The sequence below is a fragment of the Gastrolobium bilobum genome, unplaced genomic scaffold (assembly GCF_033153095.1).
Source record: "Gastrolobium bilobum isolate Gb01-03AN ecotype WA unplaced genomic scaffold, APGP_CSIRO_Gbil_v1 utg3818, whole genome shotgun sequence".
Taxonomy (NCBI): domain Eukaryota; kingdom Viridiplantae; phylum Streptophyta; class Magnoliopsida; order Fabales; family Fabaceae; genus Gastrolobium; species Gastrolobium bilobum.
Genome location: NW_026898236.1, coordinates 320,374 through 339,338, shown reverse-complemented (window position 1 = coordinate 339,338; position 18,965 = coordinate 320,374). Strand labels below are relative to the sequence as shown.

Sequence of the window (18,965 nt, the reverse complement as noted above, 5' to 3'; positions counted from 1 at the left end):
CATCGTGACGACTCTTGGTTCTTCTCTCGGAATGGGTCACTGGCAGCTTTGAAACGCGTCGAGAGGTCATTGTGTCACACTATTAAACTGAAAAAATAACCAAAATCAGAAATTAGATACATGTTAGGGTTAGGGTTAGGGTTAGGGTTAGGGTTAGGGTTAGGGTTAGGGTTAGGGTTAGGGTTAGATTCAGGGTTAGGGTTAGACAAATTGATAAAATAATTCGGACAGAATCAAATGATATAAACGAAAATACAATGAATCAGAACAGAAATCATAACATAATTGAAAAAACTGAAAAAAAAATTCACCTTTGATCGATTTCAATCGGTAGAAGGCAGAGAGGTTGCAAGGTCCGCGAATGATGATCACAAACAAGACGAATTAGTGCAAGATTATGCCTGAAATCGCTCAAGATGACACTCCTCCAGCAGCTCTACTCGGGTACCCCTTTTGTGGGTTTTCGAAATGGGGCTGCTGGGGTATTTTAAAATCCTACCGTCGATGTTTACCCGGGTACACTGCTCCGTACCCGGGTAAATAATTCAAACATTTTCCCAGATTCAAGAACTCTACCCGGGTACACCCTTACATACTCGGGTAGATAAAAAGTTTCAAAATTTACCCGGGTAGGTAATGGTGTACCCGGGTAGGCTTCGCGGTCAACGGTCAAACAGGGACAGATTGGTGTTATGTTTGTTGGGGAGGGTAAATTTTCGAAATAGTTTTGAATGAGGGGCAATTTGGTAATTAATTATTAATTAAGGGGCATAAGGGTCAAAAAGCCAACTTTGTTCAGTTCCTTCTTTTTCTGTTTTAGCCTATCCCTACTTATTCCGTTCTGTTTCATTGACTAGAAAACATCAAACACATTGTAAGAGATTTAATATTTCTCAACCTTGAACATATGACTAGGCTTTGTAGCATTAACAAAAGCAAGTTCGGGGTTGGCATAAATTTTAGTAGAAATATTTAAGTAATAAATTCCCATATAGCGTTAACCAAAAGTTTAGGATGAGTTCGTGGACCATGAAGTAATGGACCAGCAGGAGTTGCACTAATTGTCCAGTGCTTTGGCATATTCTTGAAAAGCACTGAAAACACGACACCATGTTTTTCGAAAGCCAACGCAAATGACACAATGCCAATAGCACATACAACAACAGCAAAAGGGAATATCATCGTTAACAGAAATTTGCGAAGGTTGGGAACCAAAATTTTCTGGCGAAAGATAAAAGATGACAATGACATAAAACTATTGCATCTCGTTCTATTAGGCAATATTTCTGTACATATTAATTGAACTTATAATCTGCTATACATTTTTTCACAATTATTTTCTTTTTTCCTAACTCTTGTTTTCTTTTGCCTTCTAGTCTGTATACAGATGGGGTAATCTTCATATTGCCAGTGTCCCTTCAGAGATTTGCGTCTCATCTAATGAATCTGGGGATTGAGACTTGGGTTTGCTCATAATTCTATTATATCCATAACCAAGAGAACTTCCACTTAATTCACACAGCTGCATAAATAGAACAAAAATAATATACATCAATTCAGACATCAACTATACACGAGTGGTGCAAGTAGTGCATATTTTGCATGAGTTGTAAAAGGAATATGTACCTCTGTGAGCTCAGCCAGATGTCGGGATCTGAATTCATTTATAGTTGCTGCAATCTCTGATGTAGGAAGTTTAGCCTGGAGAAAAAAAATGCTTAGCAAACTAAAGATCATCCATCTCCATGCCATAGCATTGTGCCATAGCTTCATAAACTAGTAAAAAAATTACAACGAAAACCTTTCCTTTGAATGTTTGGTATTTGGATTCTAGGTATGCCTAAATTAAACATCATCTGACATTTTCGTTTCATTTTTTCCCCATCCTTTTGAATTTATGAACACGACAGCTAGTGTTGACAACAAAGATGTGGAGCCAATCTTACTATGCAGTAAAGAACAAAAATATGTTCAAACCATTTCTAAGAAAAGTTGACTAAGACTCAAGTAAATTATTTATATGAAGGGTAACAATAGTTCAGCCAATGAGACCAAGATTCAATCACAAGACATGACCATAGTCATTTATCTCTTGTGTCAGCCGTAATCAGAGTATTAATATAGATATTAAAAGAGACAGTGAGACACATAAAAAATATTTTCTATTAGGTCAATATTTCTGATCCAATAAAAATAGGGTATTCAATGAAAATTGATTTACCTGAGAAAGCACAGCAGCTGCTAGTTGAAGACTTGGTTCCAAGGTCTCTGGCACAACCTGCAAGCAAAGGAAAATTCAAGTAAGCATTCTTCCACTAATAGCCAATTTTGCTAAAAAAAAAAAAAGCAAGATTTAAGAACAAGACTCTTTTCCCACTGTTTTGGAATTGCACCATAAGGTAATCAAAACGGGAATACTAGAATAGGTATGAGAATATTACAGCAGTAGCTCCAGCCTTTTCTAAATTCAATCCATGATCAACATCATGAGCACGAACAAAGGTCTTCACATTTGGGAAGTACTTGCTCAGAGCCCAAACTGTTCTATAATTTGCACCAGGTGTATCAAGAGTTATTGCTGCAGCACATGCCCTTTCAGCGCCAACCTTATGCAGGACCTAGTCATGCATTAAAAAGAATAACGGGTAAGAACATGTATATGTCTTGCGTACTGAAGTCATGTGCACTACCTCTCGACTACCAGCATCTCCAAAGTAAACGGGGAGATCCAGGGCACGCCCAACTGCCACTCTGTCACTGAAGACGTTAGCAAATATGGAAATCAAGTTAGTTCATCGCCCGCTGTTTCCTATCCAAAATTGCACACAATGTATAATAGCTCACACATATCTTTGGAGAAAACTATAGTATATCTAGATAAACATTTCGTTAAGAGAACATGTGAAATTACTTGAGGGTACTTCTAGAGTCTAGCCTTTAGGTGTCCTATAATTTCTCCATGTACGTAATATATATAGATCACTGCCTGACACAATTGTGTCATGGCATGTCAATTATTTTTCTTGTAACACATTCAAATATTGTCCCATCATAGAGCTAGAAACTAACTATTGTGGTGCTCTAAGTATAGAAAACTACAAACACAAACCTATTGTGAAGGAAAGTAAGGCACAATCACAGACATCATATCTAGGCTCATCTAGGTGACTTAAAAATACAGAAAGAGTATCGTAATTGTTTTCTTTTCTTTTCCCCATTGGGAGGCAGAATTCAGAAATAACAAATATTATGCATGTAATTTTGCTTTCTTTTACAATAGAAATAACATTCATTAAGCTTAAAAACCTAGTAATAGATATCAAGTCATTCATCCACAAGAAACAATTACAAAAGAGGATAATAGTTTTAATTAGCATGATGTGTTACCTCCTCACGTCTAGTGCAACAAACGGAATAAGTCGCTCAGAAAGAAGTTGGGCAATGATCTGAAAATAACACAATGGTAAACTGTTACCCCTAAATCAATTATGTGAACTAATTAATCAAACCAAAAAAGAGAGAATTTACCTGGCCTACTCGTCCAAATCCACAAATAATGATATGATCTTGCAGATCATCTGTCTGTAAAAGAAGTCATCAGAAAAGAAGTCAACTATTAAACTTTCATGTCAACTCCAAATCAAAGATTAAAAATGATAAACCCATAACATCCATTGTCTACCACTGGTATAATAAGCGCTCCTACATAATCTCCTAAAATTAAAAGCTATAATTTTTAAGCTAGAAACCTAAAACTAAACTATATACAATGAACAAAATGCAGTTAAATGATAAAAAAAGAGTTAATCATGTGACAAAAAATATATACCCCAAAAATATTTTAAAGGACATTGCCTGATTTTAAAAAAGTATGAAGGATATCAAAATTTCCCTTCGAATATCATTTCTATGACTAAGAATTCCATCCAGAAACACGATCAGTATCAGTACAAAGGTTTTATAAGGCAGTGAGGACTTATCGAAACCGCAGTCAACTGACTTCATAAAAAACTTTACCACCTTAGTTAGCTTTATAATTTTCAACTTATACCGTCTTTGCTTTTTTCTGATAAGAAATGTCAAACATTTAAAATGAGTTGCCAAACTATATTTGAAACTCAATATTTAGGCCAGGTTATAACTAACTCTACAATATATATAGGTGCAATAAGTGATTTGTTGTCCAATCATTTTATTACTGTCTTATCAGATATGTGTGTGTGTGTGTGTGTGTCTATATATATGTAAAACAAGATGAAAAATTAGCAACATCAGCAACAGACTACCAGTCATAAAAAATGGGGGATATTGAATCGATTTCACAAATTAAAGAATTAAGAAGTTCATGAAATTTATCAATCTGAACTACATTCAGGGAACTAGAGAATAATTAAGCCAATCTAAAACAAATTTTATGTACTATTAACAATAGTACATGCATCATAGTTTTTTTGGATCTATGGATGAAGTTTCAGGAATTTAGAATTAAGGAATTTCACTAACAAACAAGGATTAAGATAATTTAACTAATATATTTTTCAAAGGTCAGTGAACATGTCCCTGACTCCTTGATATGACATGATGTCAGTTTGAGGAACAACTATAATATTTTTCAGTACTGTCTAACGTCTAAATACAATGCAGCTACATTGTACCCGCACAGCAAGACTTTTATGAAACACAGCAAATAATCTATTTAGCTGTAAGAAGTCAGCTTCCGAGAAAGAGAGCCTCATCATAGATATTGCTAAAGCTGAAAATCCATGACCATTTACAATTAATAAAATTACAGGTCGGCAACTCATCTAAGAGCTTTTACCTCACTTTCTACTGGTAATAAGCTTCTAACATCATGCTGCTCAAAACGGGAAGCAATCAGCTGGCCTCCTGCAGCTAGCCATGGCGTGATGGCCATTGAAATGCCGACAACAAGAAACAGCAAAGAGGACATCTGGGAAGACATTATACCCTACAGAAGTGCCAATTAGCAAAACAATAGTTTTATCAGCAGATTATCATAAAAATAAAAATTCTTAGCAGCTACTAATACACCAATCTATATTTCATAATTTTCAACTTACAAGGATGATCAACCATCAAAACCAAAGGTAACACAAAATAAAAAAAGGAAAAAGGGAAAAAAAAATTCATCTGAATAAAAATCAAGCTAGCAAAGCCCCACAATTTCTCTGAATATCCACCAGTTGAATTCCCATTAATGTTGTATAAGCCGAACACCAAAACAAAGAAAAACGTACAATTCTGCCCAATAATAAGGATATAATGGTTCTCTGATTTGATAACTCTTACAATACATCATGCAAAAAACAGCAAGAGACAAAACCTTATTTTATCAACACTTGTCTGCCCAGCACCTATTATTATTTATCAATTTATTAAACTAACTCCAGCAGAATGACTTATTCTACATGAATATGAAAAACAGAGTTAAACTAGTACTTATAAAACATGAAAATCTTGGTAGGACAAAAAGTTTTCAAGCACAAAAACCTGATTAACAGCTTCACCAAAAGCCACAAATGCAAATTCTCCACCGGGAGCAAGAAGAAGACCAACTCTAATGGCAGAAATGAGGGAAATCCCAAAGATTCTACCCATCAAAGAAACCAAGATAGTCTTGCCGCATATTAAGAGTCCCAGTGTCCCTGTGATGACTGGGAAGTTTGAAACAAGAAGTTTTGGATCAATTGACATTCCAACCTGAAAATCACAAAATGAGTGCTATTAATTATGCAAATTGAAACAGGCTTGAACATTAAGCCATTAGCAACAATAGTTGTAAGAATCCTAAGACAAACTCATAGTTAAGCAATCAACATTTTCTAATCAAAATTTTCTGATCAACGTACCACAATGGTTATTATCTAGATTCTCGATCAACAAAAGTTCAGAATGTGCTTGGACAAGCCTTTTGTTCACATCCGAAATAGTTTAGTTTTCTTGTAAGTAATATAAAGCTCTACCCCTAATCCCACCTAGTTGGATAAGGCTTGGTTATGCTGTTGTGGTAGAGTAAAGCTCTATCCATAACAGACCCTGAATCATTAACCTATCCCTATTGTCAAATAATCAGCCCACAAGAAACACTTACAATTTATCTATCTTAGCCCTAAGAAATACTCTACTTAAACCATTCCCCCTTTTTAAGCCTTTGAAATTCTGAATTTTTTTCTCAGTTGTTATTGAACTAATGGATAATCCAACTAAAAGTGATGCTTTAATCCAGAACTTTGAATTCTTTTTTGCAAACCCTTTTGTAGAATCGAAACTTTTAAATTTTTAAATTTTTTGAGTTGTTAGTGACTCTGTGGACCTAGTTAAAGGAAATAGTTTGATTTCTAAAATTTTCAACTTTGTGTTGAAAGGAATTTCTAAATGGCTTAAAGGAAATACCTCAGCCCCATTCATTGTATATAGGATTTACAATCACTAATAAAAAGGAAACAAAATAAAACCTACACAAATCTAACTACTTGATTGCAGATATGCAATCCCTAAAATTAAGGAATCTATTTCCTAAAATAGAAGATACTAATAAGATATTATTCAATGATTTGAATACTTTTTTTCTTTTCCGCATTGAATTCTACATTTTGAACTATGTTTTAGTGGGATGATAATCAGATCACAGTCAGTGCTAGTGTTTAATGAAGGATTGAAAACAGAGAAGCCAAGCTAATCTGTCAAACAGAGAAGTTTTTTTCTGCTGAAAAATCAAATATTATCTAGTGTACAGTGTACTACTGTTTGCGTGAAGTTTTTGCAGAAGAAAGAGGGTAAATAACGAAAAATGAATTCTTCTCCTTTTTGAACAATATTTAACATGCAACCTATCCCTTATCTACCAGATCAAAAGCACACCATTTATTTATCCGGATCCACCATTTTCCTTTTTAATTACATCTATAATGGATAATTTCTCAAGTGGCCAATTCTTTGCTTTAGAAGATTCTCATAACAATAATTCACATATAAGTAATTGACTAGATGATTTTAAATTGTGGTTCGCAAGCGCAATCATGCCCACAAGTGCAGCCGCATCAACCACAATTGTCAGCAAATTTGGAATCACAACGCTACCGTAATCACAATTTAAAATAAAAATAGATATTTGTCACTTGAACAAATAGAAAAATACAATTAATAAATTTGTGAATTCTGATATTCAGAACCTACCGTCATAAAGAAGAGCCCCAAAAGAAGGCCACGATATGGAGCAATATCAGATTCAACCTGTAAGGAAAATTCAGTTTCTGCCAGTAGTAAACCAGCCAAAAATGCTCCCAATGCCATGGAAAGCCCTGCCTGTTTTAAATAAATACAAGTCCAAGATCAGGTTAATGGTCACAAGAATAATAAACTTAAACCCAAGATTTTGAAAATCGGATTGGTCATCAAACCGAAAAAGGGACTGGATCTTGATATTTTGTTATTTTTTAATATTTAAAATTAAATATTATTCTAGTAATAAGAAGTATGTAAAAGCATTAAAATTACATTTGAAAAGTAATAAAATATTTGTACAAAATTATTTGGGACTAAGTTAATTTTGATTTTTGAATATAACAAGTAAGCAAGACAATGTAACTAATAAAATTGAAGCTGACAATTAATTGTAAACTTCTAGAATTGTTATTTGCCATGTTGAAATTGAATTAATTATTGGTGATTTCTTCCACAAGTGCTATTTATTTCTAATGTTTAATGATTAGGTGTTTGCACTAATTATTCAGATTCTATATGTAGCAATCACATAATTTTAATATAAGAATAATTAGTTTAATAACATTACACAGAAAGAACTAGTGGCACAGTGGTTGAATGTAGCCTTCTATAGCTACACATGTATGTTCGATTTCTACTTCTTTGTGCAGCAATCAAATACATTTAATATATGAATAGTTAATCTGATAATATTACACAAAAAGCACTAGTGGCACAGTGGTTAAATGTTGTCTTCTTATGCTGAATACCCGTGTTCGATTCCTACTTCCCACAATTAGTACATTTTGTGATAAAGCTTTGAACCAGTTCAAACTCCCAAACTGTATCCAATTTTAGCGGTACATAGCCAGTTCATAGATGTACCAGTTCATAGTCGAACCGGTCCGACCAGTTGGTCCAGTTTTCAGAACAATGCTTAAACCAAACAATCAAACCTTGGCTGGCCTTTTCATTTTCCAAAATATTCTAATTAAGATAATATGATTGAAAACATGAAAATTTATTTCTACAATAAACAAAAACTTAAGAAGAAACTCTTCAACCAGGCAAAAACTCAAAGAAGAAATGATTAAAGGAAAAGCATTAGGATAATCACATACCCTGGCTGTAAGAAGACTAGTCCCGAGAATAACAAGGAGTGTATTGGCCGAGAATATTTCTGCATTTTGATTTTCTGCAACTTGCTTGTATATTGGTCGAAGGAGCTGTAAAGAGGAAAAAGAAACTCAGTACAAAGAATAATCTGCATGTGCAATTGAAATACCACCATGCGATGCCTTCTTAAAGAACGATATCAAATATCCTTTGAAAATATTGCTTTTTTACAATAATGTTTTAGTATTAGGATCTTGACGCAATTAATAGTAAATATCCTAAACGGCCACTCCATTTAATCCCACTAAGAACAGAAAAAAATATAAAGGAACTTCCATCAAGACCTAGACTTCATAAACCATTACAGTCCAAAACTCATCTCAAACTATATAAGCAACTAAGTCTATGCATTTCACATATGGTAAACCGGTCGGTAACTTCCATCACCATGATAGGCCAATTATCTGAATGTGCTTCAAAGGTCTCTTAATATCATGTAAAACCATGTATTAAAAAAAAAATCATGTAAAACCATGGGTCTGTTTGATTGTGTTCTGGTTTTTTTGTTCTTAAAACTGTTTTGTAGAATAATTATGGAAACAGTTGTTTTCTATTTTTTTTTGTTTTGAAAGTTAAAAACCAAAACAGAAAACAAAAACAACTCAGATATATTTTCTAAATTTGATTCTAAAAACAAAAAAATAGTTACAGTTTTCAAAACTTTTTTTACAAAACAGACCTTACCAAACGAGTTTTTTTGTTTTATTGTTCTGAAAACTAAAAAACTGTTTTTAAAAACAACATTCAAACAGAGCCCATATAATTGATGGCCTAGCATTATGCTCTATATATACTCATATAACTTGAAAAGCACACACATCAAAATATTAATTAAATAAAAACAATAGATATAGTGATTCATGAGAACAAGAAAATGTAATATTTCCTTCAAGTAGAAAAAAGTAAGCCTCAGCTATCCATATTACGATTACATATTAATAATAAGAAACCATACTGATGAGAGAACTCAAACCTCTGTTCTGAATACCACTTACCAATCGTCCACCTGCAATTATGGCAGTGATGGCAACTGCTGCCTTAACAGCAGCTAGTCCAAGAGCTTCAGCAATGGCTTGAAAACCAACCTGAAACAGAATGGTATTTACCATGAGGACAACAAAGGCAGCAATAGCTGACTATACATGTGGCAAAAATGATGATGACAACCACAGAAGCAAGGTCACGTCAACAACTACCAATCATGCACTTACATGAACCAACTATAAATAGAAAGATAAATCTGTGTCTCAACCTTTTCAGTGCATACATTATAAATAATATAAAGGCAACTCTTAGTGCACAAGGCTCCTCGACTTTGCAAAATTTTGGGAGAGGGTCGATTATACGTAACCTTACTCTTGCATTTACGCAAAAAGGCTATTTCCCAGACTAATAAATTATTCAATTAATTGCAAGTCCTATAAATAATGATTAATTCCCATATTAAGTTTCAGGCCAGTGGATGGGAAACGATTCACAAAGAACCTTTGTCATTATGCAATGTGGTTACACTAACAAGGTAAGGTTGAAATTTTTGATTGCACATTCACATTCTTATGTTTCTTTCTGCATATTAAACTTCATTAATAGTTCATGCAACTTAGTCTTGTTCTATACCTCATCACCACAATATTGTCTACCTGTCAAACATAGGTGTTTTAAGAGGAGTGCTTAGAAAAATGTTACCCCTCCTTTGGAAGAATTAGGTGAAATAAGAGGTATGAGTATTAGCAAGACCACGACAGCCAGATCCTGAATAGAAACAAAGAAGAGTTAAAGTCAATTTGGGTCAAAATATTGCAACACAATTAAAAAAGACATGAAAGGCATTAAGAGCGAATAATAAACAATAAATGTCAGAAATGGAAAACTCACATAACAATTGACCAGATAAAGCAGACAAAGAAGAGGATGCTTGTTGAGGATCTCTATAGATTAATATACTAAATAAAGTCCACAAGGGAAAAATATAAAGATGTGCAAAGCCAACTGCCTCAAAATTCAACTGCAGATTTTAGTTTCAAATTTTCATACTTACTCATTAGGAAGATGCTTGTTTAGTATGTTTCATGAACCAACTATCTCAAAACATTAAGCTGTTGAATGAAGACACAAATGGTTTTATATTTCTATCACGGTCCCCTCACATAATAGCCCTTTGGGCTTGAAATATAGAAAATGCACCCCTCACTATACCTTGTGCTAAAATTCAACTTTTAATTTAGAAGAATGAATTTGACAAGGATTGAACTTATAGCATGTCATGAACAAACTCTCCAAAAAGCTTAAGTTGTCAGGTGAAGACATATGATTAATTTCATGTTTCTATTGTAATAGAATTGAGAACGAATTAGGCTTAATTCAATCCCAAAAGCTAGCTCAAGGGGAGAGGATAGGATTAGACATCTACAGGTGGCCTAATATTAAGATTGGGATTGGCTTTGATACCATAATGGAATTGAGAAAGGATTGGGCCACACTCAACCTCCAAAGCTAGCTCAAAAGGAGAGGGTTGTCTATGTCATATAAGGGGTATGCCTCCTTACCAATCAAATTTTGGGACCCGTCATTTCTTTCCACTGTTTATCTAATTAACAAACTTCCCTCTGCCTCTGCAAAATGAGGTAACTTTCATCAAACTCTTTCACACCCCACCTTACAACAAATTTCTGTAAATCTTTGGATGTGCATGTTACCCCTTTCTCCGTTCCTACAAAAAACAAAAATATAGATTTCAAGAATGTGTTTCCCTTTGTTATTCTTCCAACCATAAGGCCTACGCTACAAGTATCTATCCCCTGATGGTCGGCTGAATATTTTCAAATGTACTCTTTAATGAGTACAGGTTTCCATACCACTCATGGTATGCTTTTGCTATCCCTACCTTCCCCAGTCCACTCCCACTTTCTGCTCATCCACCTATCTTGTTCCCTTCTTCTTTTGTTCCTTACTCTATTTCTACTCCTCCTCTCCCTCCTTCCCCTCGACTTATCAATCCAGCACAACTCCCTGAGTCATCTTCCACTTATGCTGACCCATCCTTGGAATCTAGCTCCTTCTCTGCTAGGCTCACCCTTGTGCCTGGCCCTCCCCCTCCTCCATTGCAACATCCCATAAAGACTAGATCCAAATTTGGTATCAATAAACCTTGGCTTGTCCCCACTCTTTTACAGAAACATATGAAGCCCACCTCGTTCAGAAAAACCTTGGCTGGCCCTAAATGGTACTCTGTTAAGCAGGCAGAATTACTGCCCTTATTGCCAATCAGACTTGGTCCATAGATCCCTTACCTCCCCATTGGCAGGCCATTGGTTGCATGTGCGTGTTTAGAGTCAAAAGGAACCTTGATGGCTCTATTAATAAGTACAAGGTCCAACTGGTTGCGAAGGGCTTCCATCAGCAACCCAGGTTTGACTACACAAGGACCTTTTCTCCTGTTGTCAAACCTGTACCCTGTACCAGTCCGCACAATTCTCACCCTATCTCTCAGCAACAAATGCCCAATTCATCAGCTTGATGTCAACAATGTCTTCCTAAATGGGCTTTTGGACGAGGAGGTATATATGGTGCACCCTCTGGTTTTGAAGCCCCTGACAAATCTCTAGTTTGCAAGCTCCATAAGGCTCTTAATAATATATCACAAGAATTATATTGTCTTTGCAATCTAGTACATCATTTGACAAGAAAATTCTTTCAGTATCTGGATGGGTAACCTGAAAAAGTAAAACAGAAAATGTAGCCCGTCCATGCCGTGATGTGCTCTCCCCTCTCTCCTGCAACACCTGTGAAATAAGTTCAATTAAATTATTGCAGCATGACAGACTCACCAGAAATAAAAGGAAAAGAAAAAAATAGAAAGAACAAACACAGCCTTGACTGCATATATTGAACTCAGATGAGAACCTTTTCAAAAGGAGCATTTGATAAAGCTACAGGCATTAAGCTTTATTACTTAGGAATAAGCATTAATATATTTATTAACAGATGCAATGCAAGCTACAACAAAAATATTTGCAATTACTTACCCAAAATATCTTTTTACAATTAATGCTTTTTAAAAAGGTGGATATTAATTAATACGAACATAAAATAGAAACTTCAAGATGAGTTGTTAGATTGACTAGATTGTGTGAAAGTTTACCACAAGGTCAGAGATTAAAGCCCCTCAAAAAATAAAAATTAAAAGCACACAAAGCTCAGGTTATTTACCTGCAGAACAACAGCGGTGGATGATAATGCAAGGCCGTTCCCAATGACAATAGCAGCAGGTCCAGGTTGGCCACAAATATAATGAGCCACCAAGCCTACAACTACAGCAGTTGCCAAAACCTGCATTTGTTCATAGATGCTAAGAATAATCAGCTAATACATCACCAGATTTTCACAAAATAGCTTGAGGTGAAGAGTAATAACAAGGATGGAAGATGGAGTTTCCAAATCACCTGTGCAGAGCCTAATCCAAAGACATATTTCTTCATTGAGCTAAGCCTTTCAACAGAGAGCTAAAAGAAAAAGGCAGAAGCATCAGTTTATCTCTTATAATTATGGTGATGGTCAAAGATAAGGTAGAACAAGAGCTTATAGGAAACCCTACCTCCAGACCAATATTGAATAAAAGGAACACAACTCCAAATTCAGCTATTGCTTTTGTCCCATGAACATGACGAATAATTGAGAGACCATACGGACCAATCAAAATACCAGCAGCCAAGTAGCCAAGAACAGGACTGCCTACGCATTGTTGCAAGATAGACGGCATAGCATCAGCACAACAATATCTTAATGTAAGACAACCAATTTTATTATGTATACCTTTTAAAGAAATTTGACATATCCGGATAATGGTTAGATGCTTCTGACAAAAGCACCATTTTCTATTTGAGTGACAAAGTTTGCCCTAGACATTACAGTTTCATATCATAACTACAGTTTTCAAACCCGGACGGGTCAGTCAGACCAGGTTAACCGTGAGTCAGTCTACTGGCCAGTCTCTGCAAACTGGACATTGATTGACCAATTGAACCAGTTCACTTCAGTGAGGATAATTTTCAACAAAATGTTGCTGCCATGATTCAAACCTGAGTGGGAAAAGATGAGACTCTCACACTGCAATAGTCAGTGACTAAGCCAAGCTTTGTTTGCTGTGTAAGTATCACATTACATTCTATATATTATATCCTTCAAGATGGTGATTATTAGAATAATATTGTATTTATTGGTTGCTAGGCTTGATTAATTATTATATTATATCAGAATAATTATATTTTATATATAAAAAAATCACTCCCCATTAAACCCTGACTAGCGAGGATGGGGTGAGGGCAATCTTTGTACGTAGTCTTACCCTTGCATAATTGCCAAGGAGCTGTTTCCCGGATTCGAATGTGACCTTTCAATCACAAAGGAACAATTTTACCACTGCTCGAGGCTCACCCTCGTATATTTTATCCATATAATATTACGAAATATGTAGTGTACTATTATTATATATTGTATCTATTTATATTTATTGTATTTTTTCAACGACATCTTAATCTTCAATACTGTATTTTATATATATACTTTTAATATAATTGTTGATATTGTAAGGATATAGGTACGGAAGGAAGAAAAGAGAGAATAAAGACTACATAATCTGAAATTGATATTCATTTGATATGAAAGATGTATTATGATGTGATATAAATTACAAAGCATTAATCCCTATTTATAATAATATTAGACTCCAAGTCCTAATTAAACAAGGAAACAATTCATGAAATATATAGATATATGGAAACCAATCCAGAGAGATAATCTAAGATACTCAAAATTACTCTAAGATATAATCAAGATATGAGATATTTTTCATATATTCTAATAATAATGTCATATATTTAAAAAATATATATGTGTTCAAAAGCCCAGTTTGGCTCTGGCCTAACCTCAAAACCTTAACATCTCTCTTCACTGATTCAAGGATCAGTCTGGTTTTGAAAACATCGGTCATAACTAAACTAACAAATTGTCACCAAGAAAAGGAACTATGAGCTAAAAAGAGTGGAGATCATTTATGCATCAAAGTTTCATTTAAGCAAAATATATGGAGTTTGTTGCCCAATCACATTCCAACTTAAATATCTAGAGTCCTAGACAAGCAACTTCGTTATACTTTGACAGACTATGTTCAACTTAACACAGAAAACATAACAACTGAATTACCTCCAGGGATTTTTTGAAAAATTGGCACAAATATAACACTTGCAAGTAATAACCAGAGCATGTCAAAGAGGGATGCTTCTTCCTCATTCACCTGGGATAAATATCTAACACTATCAGAAATTTTTTATAAAATTAAGCATAAGAGGGAAAACAAAGAAAAACAAACCTCTTGATGAGGTAATGACGCAATGATTTTCTTAATTTTCTTGGGGAGTTTCTGAAGTTGTCTAACCAAAGGCTTTGCACTAGAGGAAACTTCTTCAACACTGGTCACAATAACATCTGTCTGTTGAAGCAGCTGACCATTCCTCTCTGTTCTATTAGCATAGAAGGCAACCCTGAAATAAAATCCACCACTTGTTGAATGCTGAGTAAAATCTTTATATTAAACCTGCGAATGTAAATTAACATGGCAAGAAGACACAATATAATCTCCCTTTAATGGCGACACATATCAAAGCATATATCCCCTTTCCAAAGTCCAAATTATAGCAATTTAATTTCAAAATCAGTTTTCAAATAAGCCAGTGAATATTGTGCCTTGATATTCTTAATCATGTTGCACAGAAAGCTCAAAAATGTCATCCTAATATTTTATATGCATTACTCCTATACCATACATATATATCCCAATGACATGATGTATTACCCTACCAGATAAATTGCTTTTAGAATGATTGAAATAAAAGCAACAGCAATACAGGAATAAGATGTAGCCCGATCATACACACCCTGCTCCCATTAGCAATAACCCAAGAATCAGCTTGGGCAACTGCTTCTGTGCAGATAACACGAGGCTCTGGAAAACTGATGCAGGTGTGAAGTCAGTCCCATCTTCAGTAAAAGAGAAGAATGATGCAGAAAAAAATCGGGAAGACTTTTTCAGTAATGCCTTGGGAGCAAAGGGTGAACTATCTCTAGTCAAATCTTTCTGTGCCTCCTGCTTTTTTGTTTGAACAGAATTCTCATTATCACTTAAATAATCAGACTGTGTTATGTCTTCCAAAACTTGGCTGGTTCTATCAGATAGTGTTTCAGATGATAACTTGGCAAGCAAAGATTCATCATCAATTGCCAAATCTCTGTCTCTTTCAACAGTGACATCACCAGAAAAACCTTGAACCACTTTTTCCTCCTCAGGAACAGCCACAACATCTTGTACTTGTATAGTTTCCATAGTATCGGCATTCAAATTAAAAACAGACTTTTCTGCTCGCTGTAAGGCAATCTCTGCATCATTAACACTTTGTGTAGCCTCAAGTTCAAAGGCAACAGCTTGCTCCGCTAAAAGCATTATATTTGAAACATCCTCCTCAGCTTTCACTGCACTCAGCTGTGCCTTTTCGGCAATTACATGCAATTTATTCACTTCCTTCTGCAACTCCTCCTTTCTATTTTGCAAGCGCCTCAGTTCTGCCTCACAATTGGCTAAATTTGCCTGGCATTCCTTGATTTCTTCTTGACCAACCAATACTGTTTTCTCCTCTTCCATTATGTCCTTGTCATCATTGCTCTCATTAAAACCTTGTGCCGAATCAGGTGCCTCTCTTGCAACATCCAGAGATTCTACGGCTACTTGAACCCTTGCCTCAGCTAACGAAAGAGCCATTGCTGCTTTTTGGACAGCTTCTTTGGCCATATGTTCTTCGTTAGCAATTTCTTGGATGGTGTCAAGGGTAGAATTAACATCGTTCCAAGCACGTGCTGCCTCATCGTGCAAAAAAATGGCAGTCTCTGATATTTTTTTAACCTTTTCCTCAAACATGGTGCTATTTATTTGTGCAACTTCTAGCTCCTTCAAGGCCTTTTGCAATAGTTCTTTCAGTTCATCCACACTTCGTTCCTCTATTCCTATTTCACTCCCTCCTTCTTTCCTCCTGGCTTCCCCTTCTTCTTCTTCCTCCAAAGGTGCATCCAGTTCAGCACTAGAAATGGGCCCCAACCCTGCATCCTCACTTGAATCTTCCACACAATCAACATTCCGGCCATTGCCATTAACATAAGCTAAAGAATCATTACCCTGACACTTCGACCAAATGACTCTAGACCCCAAAAAAAGATTTCTATTCTTACAAGACAAACTTCTCTTCATATTCAAAACTTTAAACTGACCACCAGAAACAACTCTTGAGTTATTCCAACAAGCAGAGACACCACTGACTTTGTTCATCCCACTAAAACACGACCTCCTCGACACACTTCTCGAGTTGCCAAGAAATGCACAGCCAAAACCTCTCCCTCTAAAATCAAAACGACCTACTGGTTTGTGTCTGAGACTTGTCCCCACACCTCCATGTGACATTCTTGACTGTGGCAACCTACAAGCCATATCCATGTTCACACTTCTCAACCTTTCGCAGCTCAACACTCAGAGACAACACTGTTCAGCACATTTTACACACACCAATCAGCAATCCCTCAAAAACCTGATAAATAAAAAAATAAAAAAAAATCAGAGACACTGAATACAACACAGATTTCACATTCATCTAAAGCAAATAACCCACTCAATTTGCTAACACAGCAAGGCTGGAGCCAAAGCCGTATCCATGTTCATATTTCTGGATCTTTCAACAACTCAATACTCACAGACAACAACACTGTTCAACACATTTCACATACACTAATCAGAAATTCATCAAAAACCTCAGAAACTGCTGAATACAAACACAATTTTCACATTCATCGGAAACAAATAACTCACTCGGTTTTGCAGAAACGATTTAAGAGTCAATATGTACGTACCTGTGCATCAACGCGTAGACTTTGAAGAGTGAAGAAGAGTGTTGCAATTGATCATGAATGAAGAAAAAATGACGAAACTGAGGAACGAATCGGCGTTGTCTTCGAAGTTTTGAAACTCAGCTTCGCTTTTTTGTCTGAAACAGATAAATTTATAACAATTTTTTAGGTTTTTTATTATAATTTTTTTTCCTTTTCCGTCACTTACTAAAAACTACTTACTTTCTGATGCTGCTTGGGGAGAGGGAAAATGAAAATTTCTCAACTGAGAAAATGTGCAATATGCGAGATTTTATATGATAATAATATATGAATATTCTTCTTTTCATTTTTTTGGATACCCACCAAAAACGGCCATTGAATTGAGTATCGGAAAAAATATTCTAGAAGCCATTGTCTTCACGTGCATTAAAGAGTTCGCAATTTTACATTGAAGAGTTTGAATTTTTTTTTAGAGATATATTGTTAATTACTATTAATCTCACTGCTAAATTGTTCGTCGTTAGATTAATTATATTGATCAAATAGTTATATTTATTTTTATTTTTATATGATTATAATTTTCCATATTTAATATAAAAGTATTAAAAATAAAGAATATAAAAATAAATATTAAATATAGAGAGAAGAAAGAAAAATTTTAAAAAATTAAATCAGAATCTTTTGATCGATCTAACGATGAAACAAACTGGTAATAACATTGATAGTAACACTAATTAGTAGTAGCAAAATCCTGTTTTTTTTTTAATATATTTTTTAAATTTTTTCACCTATTATCAATTAATTAACTAATCTAATTTGAGACATTGAGGATTATCAAATTTTATTGGATGTCTTATAAGGAGTTGTTATAACTTATAACTTAATAGTTATCTTAAATTCGAGTCCATAAAAATACAACTGTATTAAAATTTGGTACGAAAAAATTTGCCTCATATTTGACTTAAATAAAATATCTTTGAACCGATGAATAATATAAAAAAATAATCATTATCAAATGTTTAACATAATTATCTATTGGGGCTCAAACTAAACTGAAATAGTCCATGTTAATTGATCAATATACTTGGGGGAAGAGAGTTTAAACTATGAACTATTGAACTTTCGCTTTAGATTTTTTAGCATGTGAATTTGTGAATAAAGAAATCAAATCTTTTGTGGTAAATTACAAATAGCCCTTGATATTTTAGTTATTTTTAGCTTTATATGTATAGTTTATTTTGTAAGAGACAATTTGTATTAGAATAAGATGGCTCGCAACGCAAACTACTGGTACATACTATTCAGCGACCTATAGAATATTAACAAATAAGTTATGTAATTTGGAATAAACTTTATGAATGAAAATGAAACATCGAGAAAGCTATTTGTAATTTACTCAATCATTTATCCCTAATTTTTATTGTCTTTTTTATTCTCTTATTTGGTAATAACCTCTCTTGATATATTTTTTTCTTCTAAATAAACATTTAATTAGAGAATAGGAAAAAGGAAAAAGAAAATCAAAACCGTGAAAAATAGGGTTCAATTGACTACAAGTAGAAATATAAAACAAGTTACTTGGTGCCTGTTTAAGCTATCCAATGCTTTTGGTCTAGTCCAACCCAGACTTTTAAGAGTGG

The 18,965-nt window shown here is 34.6% G+C and overlaps 1 protein-coding gene across 2 annotated transcripts; it reads right to left on the bottom strand.

The window, feature by feature from the left end:
* Window positions 1-1,161: 1,161 nt before the first annotated feature.
* On the bottom strand, window positions 1,162-17,567 carry LOC133314153 (K(+) efflux antiporter 2, chloroplastic-like). Of its 2 annotated transcripts, none has more exons than XM_061515597.1 (21): window positions 17,347-17,567; window positions 15,333-17,027; window positions 14,768-14,939; window positions 14,602-14,692; window positions 12,995-13,131; window positions 12,843-12,902; window positions 12,610-12,729; window positions 12,114-12,182; window positions 10,087-10,152; window positions 9,396-9,485; window positions 8,346-8,450; window positions 7,198-7,326; window positions 5,512-5,721; window positions 4,820-4,969; window positions 3,529-3,582; window positions 3,388-3,446; window positions 2,691-2,757; window positions 2,442-2,618; window positions 2,222-2,278; window positions 1,627-1,701; window positions 1,162-1,522 (listed from the first exon to the last, which is right to left on the bottom strand). In XM_061515597.1, the coding sequence occupies exons 2-21, from the start codon at window positions 16,934-16,936 to the stop codon at window positions 1,400-1,402; spliced, it is 3,615 nt and encodes a 1,204-aa protein (XP_061371581.1). In that variant the 5' UTR covers window positions 16,937-17,027; window positions 17,347-17,567; the 3' UTR covers window positions 1,162-1,399. The 2 variants fall into 2 exon arrangements, with proteins under 2 accessions (XP_061371581.1, XP_061371582.1); XM_061515598.1 differs by having other exon boundaries at window positions 15,333-16,981.
* Between the last annotated feature and the right edge of the window lie 1,398 nt (window positions 17,568-18,965).